General features: G+C 41.8%; 1 protein-coding gene across 1 annotated transcript; it reads right to left on the reverse strand.

The window, feature by feature from the left end:
* Positions 1-1,152: 1,152 nt before the first annotated feature.
* Positions 1,153-19,182, reverse strand: LOC134803709 (transmembrane protein 145-like). Its single transcript, XM_063776513.1, has 16 exons — positions 19,057-19,182; positions 15,660-15,809; positions 14,864-15,000; positions 13,890-14,199; positions 13,366-13,554; positions 12,462-12,546; positions 11,887-12,026; positions 11,063-11,144; positions 9,826-9,998; positions 8,262-8,393; positions 6,883-6,970; positions 5,719-5,792; positions 4,436-4,510; positions 4,147-4,238; positions 2,551-3,008; positions 1,153-1,316 (listed from the first exon to the last, which is right to left on the reverse strand). The coding sequence occupies exons 1-16, from the start codon at positions 19,141-19,143 to the stop codon at positions 1,153-1,155; spliced, it is 2,436 nt and encodes an 811-aa protein (XP_063632583.1). The 5' UTR covers positions 19,144-19,182.
* Positions 19,183-19,555: the final 373 nt, after the last annotated feature.

Here is a 19,555-nt window from a genome sequence, read left to right on the forward strand (position 1 = left end):
GGGTCAAAAATCGTCAAAAATCGATGACGTAATTTATGGACAGCCCCTTTGCAAAGAAAGAAATACTGGTGCCATTTATTAACATAATTACTTATCTATTAACTTATTACTTGAGGTCGTTTTTAGGGTTCCGTACCCAAAAGGTAAAACGGGACCCTATTACTAAGACTTCGCTGTCCGTCCGTCCGCCCGTCTGTCTGTCACCAGGCTGTATCTCACGAACCGTGAGTATTTCTGTTGCCGCTATAACAACAAATACTAAAAACAGAATAAAATAAAGATTTAAATGGGGCTCCCATACAACAAACGTGATTTTTGACCAAAGTTAAGCAACGTCGGGCGTGGTCAGTACTTGGATGGGTGACCGTTTTTTTTTTGCATTTTTTTCCGTTTTTTTTTCATTATGGTACGGAACCCTTCGTGCGCGAGTCCGACTCGCACTTGCCCGGTTTTTAACATAGATTCTGGGTAATGAAAGTTGAACCTGCAAAACCGCGGCATATTCAAAAATTTGTAGCAGCAGGTAGGCGGTTCTTGATTACAAGGAATGCATAACTTTTATACTTTTAATCATTTCTAGAATATAAAAAATATACAATCCTTGAAAGAGCCGTATGCTACAGTTTTTTTTTAAATTGCCGCGTTTTTGCAGGTCTGTTCAACATTCATGAGCCAGACTCTAACACTGAACTAATATCAACCAGTAATAATAATAATAGTCCTTATTCTGGAGTATTTTCATTATTAAAAAATATTCCGCTTACTACAAAGGCCGGGAAATTGAGAACAGACGGCCTAGGTATTCATATTTTTTCTCAAAAATTCGTGGAACCACGACGACACGATAAAATTACCTAAATTAGAAATTTCGTGTAATTTCACACTAGGACTATGAAAATTTACTGCTTGTAGGTTTGAGAAATTAAATATTTACATGTAGGTATATCACCCCCACTGTCAGCCCCCCGTTACACCTGGGGGGTTTTCAGAAAAAATGGTACCATTACCTACTTTTTTTCGAAAATCCATCAACTTTTGGGTTATTTAGACTCAGAATCACCATACGAAAATTCCCCTCCCTACACTGTAGTAAAACCACTAGTTTAGAATAGATATTCACCGGTATCTTGCACCCCACTCTCGGCCGCCTCGTTACCCCCCACTCTCCTGCTTGGCGTTGAACAGCTGCAGCGTGCTGGGAGGGGGGTAGCTCTGTTCTCGACCCTCGTGTATGGTGGAAATGGCGCCGGAACTCTGGTGGAGACCGTTGCGGACCGGAGGGACTTTCTTGCCGTTGGCTACCGGTTCTGGAGGATCTGGAAATAAGTAAAATTATAGTTGGTCAAACCAATTTGTCAGTCAGTAAGAACCAGGAAAACTATACTCATCCTTTTCTTTTGGGTGTGAGTACTAGTGTAAGACAAAGATAGTATGATTCTCTCTGTCTATGATTGAAATGAGACAGTCCTTTGTCAAACTATATTTTGAAATCGGTAGGTGTCGGTAGCTAGAATAAGCGTAGGCACTTTGCGAAAACAGTTAAACAAATAAAACTTCTCATAATGCGTAGCCGTCTTTTTTAGGGTTCCGTACCCAAAGGTAAAAACGGGAACCTATTACTAAGACTCCACTGTCCGTTTGTCTGTCACCAGGATAGCCTGTCATCTCATGAACCGTGATAGCTAGACAGTTGAAATTTTAATGATGTATTTCTGTTGCCGCTATATAAATAAATACTAAAAAGCGTGCGGAACCCTCGGTGGGCGAGTCCGACTCGCACTTGTTCGGATTTTGATAAATTATCAACAATTTAATGTGGTGTGATTTTTAATATAACGGTGATATACATATTAGACATGTTGTATTTGTGTTCTCACTGCTGAGGTGAAAAGTTGTATGTGCAACTCGAAACGCCAAAGTTATTTGAACCTCGTGCCTTTGAGTCCCTCTTTGCTACTCAAGATTCTAAATTAATATCAACACACCCATTATTAATTCATAATCATTAATTCATGTTTAAGGGTCCTGCGGATTATTACCTATGGTCAATACAAACTTGGTTGTAGACATTTTTATTTGAAATATTCATGGAGATAGACATTCATCTAGATTAATTCATCAATCGTAGGCAGCTAGACCATCAAGACTATGAATTTATGTGTGTGTGATTTATTAATAGGGAATATTAGGCAAAGCTCTGCGTAGGTGGCACCACTAGCACATACAGTAAACTAACCTCATTGACATCATCAATGACACATCATGCGTCACTAGGTCAATCACATGGCCTACCGTGAAACACGACAATCGAAAGATCGATTTCTACCTCTCTATCACTCTTGCTTATTCGATCGATAGAGAGACAGATAAAGAAATTTCGCGGTAGGCCACCTGTAAACAAACCGCCTTGGTGCATCAATGTCATAGTGAAAACTTGCCAAAAAACTGTTTAAGGCCTAGTATGTATAAGTTACTCCATGGTTTACTAAACAAATTAGTGCTGCACTCTGGCGGCAGAACATTGCAGTAATACTCCCTATTTATACATACCTTCTTTACTATTCTTCTTATGCATCGCAATAACACTAGGTCCCTTAGCAAGTGACCACGAAGGCACCGGCACATCATCTCTCTTCAAAGGCTCCAATATGTTCCTTCTAGACCTCAACACACTTGGCAACTCATTCCTTGGACCCCCATTCCCAATATCACTCTCATGCGGCATTTTTGGCAGTTTTTCCACACTTTCCTGTGGCAACACTGGATTTGGTACATTATTTTTGTCCTCTGGCAACTCTAGTTTTGACATTTGGTTCTCTACTGTGAATATTTCGTTGACTACGGGTTTGATGTCGTCTGATGTGTTGGTGTCGGTGCTGTCTTGTTGGACCAGTTGGTTTTTGGGGGAGAGGGAGTTGATGCGTTTGACGCCGTTGAGGGGGGTGTCCAGAGGGGGGGCGGTGGCCATGTATTGGCTGTACATGTTCCCTATCAGCTCTTCTGTTCGTCTGAAATTATTAAATAAAAAGTGATAAATATATTAGAATATTAAATAGAATAGGCTAGATGACAAATTTTCATTTATGGTATCAATTAATCAGGTTTGTTTTTAAGATCAAATGTATATATATGGGACCCATTGCATTAAAGCAATACAAAAGTCAGGAATGATAGTCAAAGTCCGACAGTGGTACTTCATGCGCGAAACGCCCCGAACAAAACGATAAGTGAACGTGACGTCAAGGTCAATGAGAGTCCATCTTGAAGTATGGACAAAACAAGAAAAATTGCGTTTTTGTCGGTGAAATTTTGCGTTTATGTATATAGTTTATGTAGATAAATTGTGAGGAATCGAATCGAATCGTATCCTTACTTATTTCGTTTTTGGATGTTAGGGGTCATCCATTAATTACATCACACGTTTAGGGGGAGGGAGGGGGTCAAGAAAATGTGACATGTTGTGACAAGGGGGAGGAGGAGTCACAAACTTTGTGACGTCACTTTAACTTCATCAGTAACCGAAAATTTATTTAAACTATTTTATTCGCTATACAGTTAAATAACAAGTTTTTGAAACGATAATCGTTTTTATTCGTTTAATTTTATTTCTTAATCAGGTTTAGGTTATAAAATTACTAATATTTCTTTTGTCAAAAATATTTTGATATAATATTAAATGAATATTTGCCGATTTCGTTGAAGAAATGTGACGTCACACCAGGGGGGAGGGGTTTGCCAAATGTGACCAAGTGTGACAAGGAGGGGGGAGGGGTAAAAATACCTAGAAATTCGTGTGACGTAATTAATGGATGACCCCTTAAAAAAAACTTAAATTTTGAAACTTTCAGGTGCTGTATTTTTGTATTATTTCCCTATATTTTTTTAATATCCACATTATTGTGATAAATTGCTCATTTGCTATCTATTTTACTAGATTTTGTTATAAAATTCAACATGTGTCATCATCCCCATTTTCGGGTAGGTACAGTCAGTAGCACAAGTTGCTAAGCGGGGCAGGTGTTCAAAATGATCGCGACTTTATTGTCAAGAGAATCAGAGCGTGTCAAGGTAGTTTTGAACACCTCGCCCGCTTAGCAACTTCTGCTGCTGGTCTGTATGTAGATATATGTAATATTTATCTATTACCTTGTGAGTGGTATGATGACCGTCTGAGCGGTCCCGTTGCTCGGGTGGTAGGCGTTGTGTCCAAATCCATCAAGACCGGAACTTCCGGTCACCTGTAAAAATAATAACTTTTCATATAGTTTGCTGTTTTTAATTTCCGATATCTGGCGGCGAGATAGACTACCCGTCTCTCTTTTATTAACATATATAGAAAATGACGGGTAGTCTATGTCGCCGCGAGATAATGTCGCGCCAATCATGTGCTTGGCCTACAGTATAGGTTTATTTGTCTAAAGAGAAATATACGAACCTCCATAACACCTATTTGCGTCGTTCGGACGTGGTACGGGAAATTCTTGTTGGCGAATACGGGCAGCGTCAGTAACTATAAAAATAGATAAGATAAGGTAAACGCGGAAATCTCCGCGATGACTCAATTAAAATTAAATGGTATATATGCTAAGCTAGTGATCCAAAGGACTCGAGCCTTTTAGCTCTTTTTTTAGGGGTCGCCTCATTTCTTGACGCCTAAAAGGCTAAAAGCCTATTTAGCTCTTTAGCCCCCGAGCCTAGTTCTATTTAAGATTCTAGACTCTTGGGGCTAATAACCTTATTAAGGCTTGGGGCTAAAGAGCTAAATAGGCTTTTTTTTAGGGGCTCAATAAGGTTATTAGCCCCAAGAGTCTAGGCTCTTAAATAGAACTAGGCTCGGGGGCTAAAGAGCTAAATAGGCTTTTAGCCTTTTAGGCGTCAAGAGATGAGGCGAGCCCTAAAAAATAGAGCTCCAAAGGCTCGAGTCTTTTGGATCACTATGCTAAACTAAAGGGTTATAAACTAAATACATCAAATAATTTATTTTTAACTGAATTTACATTTAACTATCCCCATTAGGGGCTGTCCATAAATTACGTCATCGATTTTTGACGATTTTTGTGCTTCAAATGACCCCATTTCCTCCTACTTCATGCTACCGTCATCCGATGTCCAGACCCCCCCCCCCCTAATTTGAAATGACGTAATTTATGAATAGCCCCTTAACGTGTAATATCTAAGTACGGTCCTTGCTGGCACTAAAATATATGGTACTCGTTCAACGGTGTCACTCACAATCCTACGCCACTAGTTGCGACCAATCGCGCGCGTGATGCGAACTCATCAACCAATCGCGTTGTGACGGTGTCACACCGCTGTACTGGCCCCATTCTTATTGCCCGTAAGGCCAGTCCTGATATATACGTCAATGACTATCCCCGTAAGAATGGAGCAGCATTTACAAAACGTTTCGCTATGTGTCTCCCGTGTTACGCATAGAGTGACAATTTCAAGAAGTAACATAGTTAGAAATGGATGCTATAGATTAAAAAAAATCAGTGTATTGTTATATTTGGATGCGGGTCGCTTCCAACCGGTACGAATGGAGGTCCAAGGGGGAGGCCTATGTTCAGCAGTGGACGTCTTATGGCTGAGATGACGATGATGATGATTGTTATATTGGACAAAATGCGACAACTTATAAAAATGTGAGTAGTTATTTAGAGGCCCTTCCACCGTGACTTTCCCTTACCTTACTTACAAAAAAAATTTAAAACTTACCAAAAACATGACGTGTCCGTTAAAGGAGATAAGAAGAAGGACGGCAGTAACTACGCTCTCCCTCACCCATTTGTCTGAAATCAAAAACAATTTAGGCCCACTTGCACCATCCCAAAAACCCGGGGTTAAGCGGTTACACCGTTAGCCTAGTGTCAAATTGTACTGGTAACCATAGTAACTCCAGGTTTAACCGTTTAACCTCGGGTTAGTAGAATGGTGCAAGTGGGCCTTACTGGAGTAAACATGACTTTAACACATTCATTGCCAGTGCGCGCTACAAGCTACGAGCGTAGTCGTTTGCGTGGTTTATCCGCTTTGTAGCAAAACGCGTCTTCGAACTGAAACCGCCTTGCGGGTCGCTGGCAGTGAATGTGTTAAAGGATCGTTAACGCGCATGTTATACCCCTGGAAGTTGCAACCGTCCATTGGCAACAGTAACAGCTTCTCATTAGGAGAGCCCCATACTTGTATGCCATCTAAATCAGATGAATTGAAATAGTTACCTAAATAAAATTAAAGTATTTTTTTTTAAAGATATTTCAACTGCAGTTACAAATCTATAATACCTTTAAACGAGCAATTCTTGTATATTTATTTATTTTATATTTGGGATCTCGGAAACAGCTCTCAGATTTCGATGAAATTTGCTATATGGGGTTTTAGTAGGCGAAACATCGATCTAGCTAGCTAGGTTTTAGGGCCCGGCCACATGTCCACGGTGCGGCGCCGGCCACCGTGTAACGGCGCGGTGCCGCCACCGTGAGACGGCACGGCGTCGAGCCGTGGCACGGTGGCGGCACACCGGCAGACGGCGGTGCCCCGTAGTTATTGTTAGCTTCCACTAGTGAAATTAAAAAGTCTACATCTAAATTGTCAGCCATTTTTATGCATTAATTAGCACGTGAGAACTATGCATCAGCAAAACAATAACTACCGAGCGGTGCGCCGTCCGCCGGTGTTGCGGCACCGTGCCACGGAACGACGCCGTGCCGTCTCACGGTGGCGGCACCGCGCCGTTACACGGTGGCCGGCGCCGCACCGTGGACATGTGGCCGGGCCCTTATCTCTGGAAAACGCGCATTTTTGAGTTTTTATATGCTTTCAGAGCAAAGCTCGGTCTCACAAATATTTTATATTAAGTAAGTTACATTATGAGTTAGATACCTATATAAGCGTTGGCAGTGAGGATAAACAACGGACCCGCGTAGAACCAGAGAGTGCCGCAGATGAAGAAAGGACAGTAGAACATATTCTGTAAAAAGGAGATAGATATAAATTAATAATAAATAAATATTATAGGACAATTTTACACAGATCGACCTAGTCCCACAGTAAGCTCAATAAGGCTTGTGTTGTGGGTACTAGACGACGATATTCATAATATACACACATATATATATATAAATACTTATATACATAGAAAACATCCATAACTCAGGAATAAAATACGCTTACCAGGATTCGAACCTGGGACCTCCTGCTTCGTAGGCAGGGTCACTTAGTGTCACTACCAACTATAGGCTAGGAGGCCGTGATAATATATCACCCTGAATCCCTTTTCTAGTATGTCTAGGTTTACTTAAAAAAGGTTGGTAACCCCTGGTCTAGAATCTAGTTTTGCAGAAAATGTTGTTAACCCCTGTTTAGAATGTTAAAATTTATAAAAATGTTGGTAGCCTAAAGTCGAAAAGGTTTATAACCCCTTCAGTCTATGACTATACTAAAAAAATCGAAAGCATACGACTTTAAGAAACACAGTTTACCTTTTCATGGTACTTTCTGACGGTAAATAAGACAGAATAGGCGAAGACACACGATGCTGCGACGCGAAGAACTATTAGCTCATAGCCTGCAGTGCAGGGCTCTCGTAGCGATACAGGACTTCGCCCGGGTCAAATACCTAAGTGTCTAGAGTATACGCAAAAAATGTTGCATTCCCCTGGTCTGTAATGCCTATTTATGTTTAGAACTACTGACCTAGTTTACAAAGAAATGTTGTTAACCTCTGGTCTAGCCTCAAGCTTTGAAAAAAATGTACATAAACCCTGGTCTAGTCTCAAGGTTTGCCAAAAACATGTTGGTAACCCCTGTTTAAGAGTGTCTCAATTTACCCAAAAAATGTGAATACATTTTTCTGTGTTTCTGTTAAAGTGACTGACAAGAAGAAATGCCGTTTACCTTTTCAGGGTACTTTCTGACGGTGAAGAACACAGAATAGGCGAAGACACAAGATGCTGCTACACGTAGCACGATGAGTCCGTAGCCCGCAGGGCTCTCGTAGAGGTACAGGACTTCGCCCGGGTCAAATACCTAAGTGTCTAGTGTATGCGCAAAAAATGTTGGATGCCCCTGGTCTGTAATGCCTATTTATGTTTGGAACTCCTGACCTAGTTTGCAAAAAAATGTTGTTAACCCCTGGTCTAGCCTCAAGCTTTGCAAAAAAAATGTTGGTAACCCCTGTTTAAGAGTTACCCAAAAAATGTGAATAACTTCTTCTGTCTATGGCTGTGCTAAAGTGACTGACAAGAAGAAATGCCGATTACCTTTTCAGGGTACTTTCTGACGGTGAAGAAGACAGAATAGGCGAAGACACAAGAGGCTGCTACACGTAGCACGATGAGACCGTAGCCCGCAGGGCTCTCGTAGAGGTACAGGACTTCGCCCGGGTCAAACGCCTGTGAACAAACCAATGACTATAGTCTGTATCTTTAGGTATTTAAATAAAAGTAAACAAACAAGATGTACATTTTCGAGTAGTTATAACATTTATTGGTTAACCGACCGACAAATTACAAAACCGCCTGGATCAGTCACTAAACGACCAGACTTTAACCTACATTATTTGATCGTGTAATGTTTTCATCCACCCTCAACTGGCATAAGAAGCCATTTGAGGGTAGATTTTGTTTACTTATATTTAAATACCTAAAGATACAGAGTATAGTGTTGGTAGGAACTCGAGTCATTTGAGTCTGCATTTGAAGAACTCAGCTCGTTTTTACGAGACTCTTAAAAAACTTCCGAGTCTTTTAAGTCCTGAGTCGAGTACTTAGTTGAGTATTTTTTAAGAGCAACTCAAAAGGACACGAGCCTACGAATAATAAAGACTGAGTCAACAATTTTATACGTTTTTCCTAAATATGAGTAAAGAATTATAGGCGTTATTGTATGATTTGTGTACCTAATCCACAAATTATACATTAAAAACAACTTACTTACTTACTGCCGTGGCGCAGCAACCCGAAGTGGATCTTGGCCTCTGACACTAAGGAACGCCATGCTTCTCTGTCTAGCGCCGTTTCTGTCCAATCGACGGCACCGAGCTCGTTCAGATCTTTCACGACCTCATCGCTCCAGCGATACCTGGTCGTCGACCATCCGGACGGCCCGAGTACGCTCAACGAAACGAAACCTTCAAGACTCCGATGGCTCGGGCACGTGGTCCGTATGGGTGAAGATCGAGCGGTTTGGAGAGCGTACTCGAGCGTACATTAAAGACAATGCATTTCGAAATTGTTTGTAACAAAATCAAGAATTCTCTGAAAAGGACTCAAGTCTCTACAAAAGACTCGGGTCTCTACAAAAGACTCGGGTCTCTAACAAGTTGAAAGGTACTCGAGTATAGACTTAATTACAAGAGTCTGAAAACTGAGTCGAGTCTTGAAGCAGAGGACTCAAAGGACTCGAGGAGCCCAATATCAACCTTCGTGTATTCCGAAAAGGTTCATGTCGGGCGTGCTCAAAGTTCCAATATCCTCTAGCCGCCCATACGTCAAACCTTGCCAAGCAAAATGAAATTTTATTATGTCAACACAAAGTTCAAATTAGAATGGAACAGGAGACCTTTTTATAGGTCTCTGGGCGGCTAGAGGATACAAAAGATATAATCGTCTTTCGGTAGATGTCGCTATACGCCACCCCAAAGGCGATAAGGGAAGGAATGGAAAGATTCGCGAGGTTCTGGTAGGCTTCCGTAGCTCAATTGGTTAGAGCAACACGGATTGCGGGTTTAAGTCCTGCCGGAATCGTAATTTTTTCATTTTTTCCGTTAATATAAAATTTGGAATATCGCTCGCAGACGTATCTGCTTGTTTAAAAATTACTTACCTTTGCCTGATAGATGAAGAGTCCAATATACGCCAGTACATAACAGCACATGAAGACGGTAAGTCTCACTGTGAAGCCAGCTTTAAGCCTTCCACGCGTCACGGTGTAGCCCTTGCCTAATAGCACCAACAGAAGTAGGAACGTCGTTTCTGATATGCCGCAGAGAAATTGACCTGGAACACACCATTTAAATTATGTGACATTCAACAACCGTACAAGATTTTGTGTTAACTAGGCTTGTGCCTGCTCAGTCACTACAGAGAGCGCTCCGCTCTCGGTCAATCGGTCAAACGAACTAGTTCGGTCTTTTAGTTCCTTTAGTTCAGTTCGGTCATGATAGCTGGAATGAATATGAATCGATTTTACAGTATATTTTTATATCTTTGCTGGCAACTGAATATGACATTAAAAAGCTTGACTTTTGATTTTCCTTCATAGTTTTCAGGTTTAGGACTATTTGTCGCTCTTTTATCTCGTTCGTACTCGTGCCAGCGTCATTGTGAACATTTCGTTCAGTCTATTTTCTGTTTCACTCATGTCAAGCGCTCACCAATCCCACAAGGACCTGAAGACCGATTGAGAGCGTGCAAAAAGATTTAGTTCCTTTCGGTCCTTTATGGGATTTCATTCTTAACAGTTCTTCATTCATGACCGACACAAGCCTAGTGTTAACGTAAAGAAGTGCGTATAGGGAACTGCAGGGGGCAGCACAAGAGCCCCCTGTTTATCGGCTCGAAATGTAAATGTCAAAGTTTAAGCTTCCAACGTAGCGCACAAGATGGCAGAATCTACAATGCATAAAACGTACGTGAACTGTAAAGCGCGTCACTTGCTTTGGCGTGAAGTGTCAATGTGCAGTTTATATATGTTTCCGATTCAGGCCATAAGATGGCAATTGCTACCCTCCAACGCGCACGATCCTTATAATCTTAGACATAGTGCCAGATGAGTCCAGGTGAGGTGAGGTTAGTCTTAACTAAATCCATGTAAAATATCTATCTATCTATCTAATCTAATACCTTTAAACGAGCAATTCTTGATGGAGATGATGATGATATCGATGACATATTTCGGGGATCTCGGAAACGGCTCTAACGATTTCGACGAAATTTTGCTATACGGGGGTTTTCGGGGGCGAAAACTCGATCTAACTAGGTCTTATCTCTGGGAAAACGCGCATTTTTGAATTTTTATATGTTTTCCGAGCAAAGCTCTCAGATATTTTTAGTAAACTTACCCACAACTCTGGCTCCGTCGCCGCCAAATCCGTGTGTAGCGTAGCGAATGTAGGCTAGGGTCTGTATGATCACGCCTACTTGCTGAAAACAAATATTAAAAGATTAATATTTCGTAGCGCTTAGAATCGGAAAGCTAACTTCTGCACAGAGTGCAGTGACAGAGTATGCAAGTGCCACCATAAATATCTAATTCCTGTTTATAATGCCGCTTTCACACTTTGTCACTAAAAAGACCAGGGTAGGTTTAGACTGACTTCCCGGGCGGTAAGTAACTTGTAAATTGGTTAAGGGAGATGTTTCGTGAAAATCGTGAAGCTTCATAAACGTCAGCTGCCGCTCCGTTGGTGACTCATTGAAAAAAAAAAACACTGGCAAGGAGAAGCGAAAGAGACAGCATACCTGAGCACTTGAGCAGTCACCGACATTAGGAACAGCTTGTACGTGGAGTGAAGTAGATGGCGCAATGATGCTGCACTGTATAGAGGCCACAAGAAGAAAAGAGAGCGCATACCTGAGCAGAGACCGACATGAGGAATAGTTTGTACGTGGAGTGAAGGAGATGGCGCGATGATGCTGCACTGTATAGAGGCCACAAGAAGGAAAGAGACAGCATACCTGAGCGGTCACCGACATGAGGAACAGCTTGTACGTGGAGTGAAGTAGATGGCGCAACGATGCTGCACTGTATAGAGGCCACAAGAAGGAAAGAGACAGCATACCTGAGCAGTCACCGACATGAGGAACAGCTTGGACGTGGAGTGAAGGAGATGGCGCAATGATGCTGCACTGTATAGAGGCCACAAGAAGGAAAGAGACAGCATACCTGAGCGGTCACTGACAGGAGGAACAGCTTGTACGTGGAGTGAAGGAGATGGCGCGATTTCAACTCGATGCTGCACAGCACGACTGCCACCATCACGATGAAGTAGGCGAAGGTATACGCCAAAAGGACCGGGAGGACATCTGGAAGGACGAATAATTTTTTTTGGTCTCATCACACTTTATTATCCTTTGTACTTTATTTCTGTGTCTAAACCCTGTCTGTTACTCTTTTTTGTCCCAAATAAATTGAAAAAAAAAAAAACACGAATACAGTCAGCTGCAGAGAAAAGGTACCAATAGATAGGTAGGATACATATATTCGTTAGGTTGCTTCAGATGCGCGAAGTATAAACTGACCAGAAATAGGAGCCCCGCGTAGCGGGGCTTCGTCGACTCAGGGAACGAAAAAATAATTGGTGAGAGATTTTCACGTTTTACCATATGCTTAGGGATTTCATCATCTGGCGGATATTACGACCGGCCTCCTACATAGCTAGGTATACATGTATAAATGGAAAAGCCATTTTGAGCCTTACACATGCCTTTATAAAGAGCGATAACTAAGGTTAAACTTACAGAACTCGTCAGCAGAGAAATGCTCATGCCAGAAGTCCCCATCTGGTCCGTTGGTCATCAGGAACTTATATCTGATGTCCAGTCCCTAAAACAAGGTAAAACTTAATTACTATTTCTCTTAATCTCCTAAGGCCCAAGGTCCTACCTATAGTACCTCTTCAGTTCAATGAAATTTAAATCCTATTCAATTGGAACAGAGTCGCTTTTGGATGCTTTTGCTTCGCGGATTAGCAAAGTAATATTTTGGTTCTAATTAGTTAGTATATTATAATATAACCTAATATACCTTTTGGGCTATCGCAGTAACTGGTAGCTGATGAACCACAAACGCTCCCTAGCGGAGCGGAACCGTCGAGAGTTGTGGCAGTAGACGTTGCACGGAACGCTGACTAGGCCAGACTGCCTAACGGCTCGGCCACGACATCGAGCGACTTGCGACGGCGGGAGCGATAACCATAGGTTGGAGCGTGACACAGCGATCGGACCTTTCGCTCCAACGTATGGTTATCCCTCCCGCCGTCGCAAGTCGCTCGATGTCGTGGCCGAGCCGTAAGTAGGGAGTGGCGGCAGTAACCTCCTTAGACTTAACTTAAAACCTAGATTTAGTATCACAAATAGGACTGTTGGGTAATAAATACCTTTGGGCTATCGCAGTTGCTTATTGCGATGAACCACCAGCGCTCCCTAGCGGAGCGGAACCGTCTAGAGTTGTGGCAGGAGACCAGGAGACGCTCCACGGAGCCCTGTCCCGGCTGGTTGGGTAATAAGTACCTTCGGACTACCGCAGTTGCTGATAGCGATGAACCACCAGCGCTCCCTAGTGGAGCGGAACCGTCTAGAGTTGTGGGAGGAGACCAGGAGACGCCCGACGGAGCCCTGTCCAGGCTGGTTGGGTAATAAGTACCTTCGGGCTATCGCAGTTGCTTATTGCGATGAACCACCAGCGCTCCCTAGCGGAGCGGAACCGTCTAGAGTTGTGGCAGGAGACCAGGAGACGTTCCACGGAGCCCTGTCCAGGCTGATTAGGTACGGAGTTGAGGCGACGGCGGCGGTAACGGTCTAGAAGCTCGGATGTAGACCGCTTGATTTTGTGCTGGAAAATTTAACGTTTAGGTCGGTATCATACATTTAAAGCCAACAATGAAGTATAGAAAAAACTTATTCGAAAAAGGGCGTTTTGTTCCCTGCTAGGAGGTATCAAAGTGCCACTTTTCTGTTCAGGGACACTTTTTTTTGTATTATGAAAATGTAAATGAAAATTATTTTTCTCATATGTGATGTGAAAAGCAGTATGGAGTCACATGGTAGCAAAAAATTCTCCACCTTGGGCGTTAACACTTGAATCCCTCACTACGCTCAGGATTCAATGTACGCCCTCGCCGTAAATATGTCATTTTGCTCCCTTGTGACACAATTTACTATTCTTACCTTACTATTATCATTATCAAACATCATCTCAACATCATTTAACTTCTCCATTTTCGTATCATTTTCACCCCCAATACTCTCCCACAATTCATCTTCAGCCACCGTAGTAGTAAAAAACCCGTCCGTAGGTACCACTTCAAACCACGTGGTAGAATTGGTAGAAATGGTAGAATTATCGGAGACGGTAGTGGACGCCATGGTAGTTTTGAGGAACTGGTTGTAGTAGGTCGGGTCTGAAGGCTCGCTGGTTGTGTTTGTTGTGTTTTTGGGTCTTGCTGTTGTTTTAGTGGGTTTGGGGGTAGTTGAGGAGCTGGAAACAGATTAGAGGTATATACCATTATAACCTATTCGATTCTTTGCCTAAGGCTAAGCTTATACTGAGACGCAGGCGACGTGCCGCAGCGTGCGTAGCTAAAGGACGTCTATACTTTACAAAATCTGCTTTGCGCTGCGCTGCGTGAACTTTGTGCGTCGCCTGCGTCTCAATATACGCTTAGCTTTATAACGCTCATGCCGTATTGAAATTTACAAGCGGTAGGCGCCCAGTAGTAAATGTACTTCTTTAAATTGAATAAAGTAGTGCATATATTTTTGTTAATTACAACTAGATGGCGCTTTTACGAGTTAAGGATGACTCATGCTAGACCGGGCCGTGCTCGAGCCGAGGCGACCGAAATGTCATTTTCTATGACGGCTGATCAGTGATCATGTAGTGCTTTCCATAGAAAACGAAGCCTCGGAAGCTCCGGCCCGGTCCAGCGTGAGTTGCATTGGGCCAATTTTTAAAGCGATATTTATTTATTAGGGTCACCCAAATTGCCACGACCCATACAAAATGTATTGTCGTATATGTAGTCGTGGCAATACGCAACCGCAGACATATTCTAAGAGAATGACCCATTAAACATTTTCTAAGTTTCACTTGAGTTTTCTAGACAATAGCGCGTTTTCATTGCTCCTATTTGCACTATTACCTCTTCTCGGCCGGTAGCTCCTTACTCTCCTTAGTGACGATACAGCCCGAGTACTCAGTATCGGGGAACCAATGGGACAGCTTGATTATCTGATTCTGTCCCGCTTTATTTAACACAGCTTCTCGCTCTTTGCACGTCTACGAACACACAAAACAAATATATTAGGTACCTATAAGTAGCGTCATGATGGTAGATTGTGAAAAATTCTCCCCTGTGTGTTAAGTACAGTCCCCATCAGATATAACGGAGCGGCCAAGGTGTTCATAAATATCTGAGCACGCCTCTAGTGTCACGGCGTTAGAGTGCGTGTACCATATTATTTCTATCCTTAGTATTTCTAATAGGTACCTACAGTTAGCATCAAATAGATAGGCCATTCAAATTAGATTTTTTCCAGGAATTAATTCCCTGCAAGCTGGAAATGTTCTTAATACCTTAGTTTGGTTCTAAATTAGCGTAATCTGAGTTTGCTCCATTCCAGGAGTTGTGGAAAGATTTTTGCTGTTTTTCAGTTTTTTGCTTGTACCTAGTTCAAAAAGTACACACGTCCGACGGAAAATTTGCTCTAACCATGATAAAAATTGATATCTGAGGATTCTAAAGGTAGGTTACATGAATTCTAAGTCAAAGATTGAAAAAAATGGCCGCCACTTTGAATTTCTTTTTTTTTTTTTTGTAAAATCGTGTTAATATCCGAATTTTTTTTCACCAGTGTCTGATTCACAACAACCTTGCTGGTAGTGACAGGAGTGACATTGTAATTGATGGCCTATGTGGCCTATGTGTGTGTTCTTACCTTAGAACTATGGTACACCGACGGCCACTGGCTATCATCATCATAATACAGCAGTAGATTCGGCGTGCCCATGTCCTTGTCATACTCTATCAGGTATTCGAACTGGCCCTCTAGCGACAGGAAGCAGAAGCGAGCGAGGAACGCCCAGTTCTGAAAGATTTTATAGGTTATACCATAGACAAATGTCACCTGACGGGTGACAACCAAAACTCACAAATTACAAAAAAATAATTAAATAAAAATCAACTATATATAGTTATCAATACGGTTCACTATGGCTAAGAACTTGTGATGGTAATTAGTGAGTTTTGGTTGTCACCTGAAGAAATATTTCATAAAATGGCCTAAGTATCCCAATATAAATTTTTTTATTTTTTTTCCAATAAAAATCTGAAATCTAATAGGGGAAAAAGCTCTGAGGCCGTTCAGTCGTCCAAGTGCAAAATATTACGACCGCAAATTTACAGCTGGAGTAGATGACGCTTTACGGATGCATACATTATCCTGTAACTATAAGTTGTCGCAGTATAAAAATAAGTGCTAAAGACAGACAGAGTATCTTTAGACGGAGTTTAAGGTCAGGTTAGAGCACATTCCGGCTGCGTGTGCGCAGATGTGCAAGTGTGTTGTCACGCAAGCGATGTGGCGTCTTTCATTAAGACTAATATATTACAACGCGCACGTGCAAGTCTACGTACACGCAGCCGGCGTGCATACGCCTTTATTAATGATTGTTGTCCGTTTTTAACCCCCGGCGCAAAACAAGGTGTGTTATATGTTTGACGTCAATGTCTGTCTGTCTATCTGTCTGCTGTGGCATCGTAGCTCAACGGATGGACCGATTTCGATGCGATTTTTTTATGTGAAAACGAGTTCTTCAGCTATGTTTGATAGAAGTTAGAAATCAATCCATCAGCTTAAAGAGTGTCAGCTCTTTTCCAAAATGATGTAAGGCATTATATTGGCATATAGCGTAGGTTTTTTTTAATTTAATAGTTATTAACCTTTTAACCATGTGACATTCCTTTTTCTAGCTATCGATTTAGAACCGTAATTCTTATAGTAGAGATGCGTTTTTGTTTTCAGTATGATGGCAAGTATGTTGCCGCTACGAACTAGGTAACCCTTATTCATAAACGCGCTACAAACCTAACTATTAGCTAATAATCGTTGGTCTTTATCTGTCATTTTGACTTATGTATTTGTAAGAAAGGGATAAAACATAATCGAACGAGCCAGCGAAGCGAACGAAGTTCTTACATTCTACTTTCGACACGCGGCTGGCTTGGGGCACGTCTCGGCATTTCGATGTTTTTAAGCTGACCTATCAGAGGATAGTTTGATACTCAAGAACTTAAGTAAATTTGTTCTAATTTAAATAAAATTGGGTAAACGTGTAGTTGAGGGCATTATATTTTAGTCATTAAATTATGAGCAGGCTCGATCAAGGGGTTATTGAGCTAGAAGAGCTTAGAAGGCTAAATAGCTATTTGTGAGGGGTCTTGCTATTCTGGACATCTTTTTGCAAGAAAGTATGGTCGAGTTTGGTATCAAATGAAAGTGCTCGGCTTGCACTTTTATAATTTCGTTTTTGAATTTACCATTTTGAAATAATTAGCAAGATAAGAATAAACATAATATAGGTATTTGACAGGAAATATTTCGGCTTACCACAGATACAGTATCAGTTAAGGGCTCTACAGACCTTGTATTTAATATATCCACGCGATTTTTGATTCATTGCCGCCTGTAGAGGGACATAAAATCGTAGAAATTAAATGAAATGGAACTCTAAAATTTCCATACTATAGTCGGTCAAACAAGTTTGTCAGTAGAAAAAGCCGCGATATTCAAATTTTCTATGGGACGATAACCCTTCGCGCCTACATTTTATAGCTGCTTTTTTCTACTGACGGAAATGGCTTGACAGACTATAAATTGTTGCCATGTGTAAGCATTTTACGTCAAAAATGTGAGAGCGACGTAGAAAGTGGCGCCCTCATTTATTGACCGACTTCCAAATCTCAAAAGGAGGAGATTCGATCGTGATTTTTTAAAATGTTTTTTCCTCCATATCTCCGTCATTACTGGACCGATTTTGAAAATTATTTTTTTGATTGTATGTATATACATACGGATTGGTCCCGTTTTTGTCAAAACCCAGTTCTGATGATGGGATCCATGAGGAATCGAGGGAACTCCTCAAATCTTAAAGGCATACATATAGTGATCTATGTGTTTTATCAACAAATCAAGCATATACATTCAAAAAAGTGACATTTGATGAAGTGGAACTGCTGATGATGATCAGAACGGAACTCTTCAATGAAGCATAGTTCACGTTTGGCGATTTGTCCTCTTCGTTATGTATGTTAAGCAAGTTAAGTTTTTAAGCCACATTTTTGTCAAGCTTGAGTTCTGATGATGGGATCCACGAGGAATCGAGGGAACTCCTCAAATCTTAAAGGCATAGAGGTATAGATATATTTGTATTTTTATCAGAAAATCAAGCATTTACATTAAAAATGTCGCATTTGATGAAGTGGAACTGCTGATGATGATCAAAACAGAACTCTTCAATGACTACACGTTTGGCGATTTCGAATTTGACGGAGCTGGCCCTGGAGCCAGACCTGACCCGGATCCGGGCTCTTATCTGGACCTGAACCCGGACCTGGACCCGGACTTGGGCCTGGACTTGGACCTGGACCAAGACCTAGACCTGGACCTCGACCTGGACCCGGAACTGGACCCGGACTCGGACCTTGACCCGGAAAACCACTGATACCTAAGCTAAATAAACCACCTTCATTACCTACCATAAAATGTAGGTATAAAGTATAATGATGCCAAACTTACTAGCCCCTCCCACTCAAACCCCCGTACACCGCACCGCACGCGCCGTTAAGTGGGTTAGGTTAGGTCTGAACTGCGATCCTCACAGAACCGAAAAAAAGTGAGTTAGGTTAGGTTAGAACTGTGAGCCTTACAGAAACGAAATGCTACTAGAAAAGTGGTTTTGGTTAGGTTCGAACTGCAATCCTCACAGAACCGAACTGCTATCAGAAAAGTGGGTTCGTGAGGCTAAAACTGCGACCCTTACAGAAACGAAATGCTACCTACTAGAAAAGTGGGTGGTTTTACCTCCTTTTCCACATAGTGCACCATCTATGTACATCTTTCACCGGCCCCCATAGAATTCGGTTTTTTTTTCTTGAAAATTATTTTCTACTATTTTATGTCGAAATATACGAGTAAGTAGGTGCAACAAAGTCAATCGCTCTATATAATTTTTGGCAAACCGCGAGTTCTCAGTTCGGGGCGAACTACTAGTTTAACTAAATCAGGCCCGTAAAGTTTTATGAATAAGGGGGTAAAGGGTTAAACAAATACGTACGTCTTTGGTATCAATCCGTCCCTCGATCCACTTGGCCTGCACCGCCGCCAGAAGCGGCCATAGCATGCACGCTCGCAGCAACGCCATCTCTGTTTATACACGAGGAAATATGTCGTGCTAGTCCTGCCACTTGATTTCGAGTATGTGGCCGTGCTATATAAGTATATACGGTAACTGAAAAATAAAATTTATTAATATGTCTTCTGAGAAAGGTATGTTGAGATGGTTTGGACACGTGGAAAGAATGAGTGAAAGAAGGCTAACAAAGAGAGAGTATAAGGGAGAAGTGGAAGTGGGAGTTGGAAGGGGTAGAACCTCGGCGGACTTTCTCCGATCAGCCGGGCTAGCACATGATTGGCGCGACAGTATCTCGCAGCGAGATAGACTACCCGTCTTTTTCTAACTATGTTACTAAAGAGGGACGGGTAGTCCATCTCGCCGCGAGATACTGTCGCGCCAATCATGTGCTTGAGCTACAGATCGGGGAAATTCTGAAGAA

Source organism: Cydia splendana, chromosome 27 (genome assembly GCF_910591565.1).
Source record: "Cydia splendana chromosome 27, ilCydSple1.2, whole genome shotgun sequence".
Taxonomy (NCBI): domain Eukaryota; kingdom Metazoa; phylum Arthropoda; class Insecta; order Lepidoptera; family Tortricidae; genus Cydia; species Cydia splendana.

Bases quoted from the DNA above. Each gene is read 5' to 3' on its own strand.
- LOC134803709 (XM_063776513.1), bottom strand. From the start codon at position 19,143: ATGGCGTTGCTGCGAGCGTGCATGCTATGGCCGCTTCTGGCGGCGGTG. The intron at 14,200-14,863 runs GTAATAGTGCAA...ATCTGTTTCCAG, and splicing joins GAGCTACCGGCCGAGAAGAG to CTCCTCAACTACCCCCAAAC. The intron at 11,145-11,886 runs GTATGCTGTCTC...ATTTGTTTTCAG, and splicing joins TCCTGTCAGTGACCGCTCAG to CAAGTAGGCGTGATCATACA.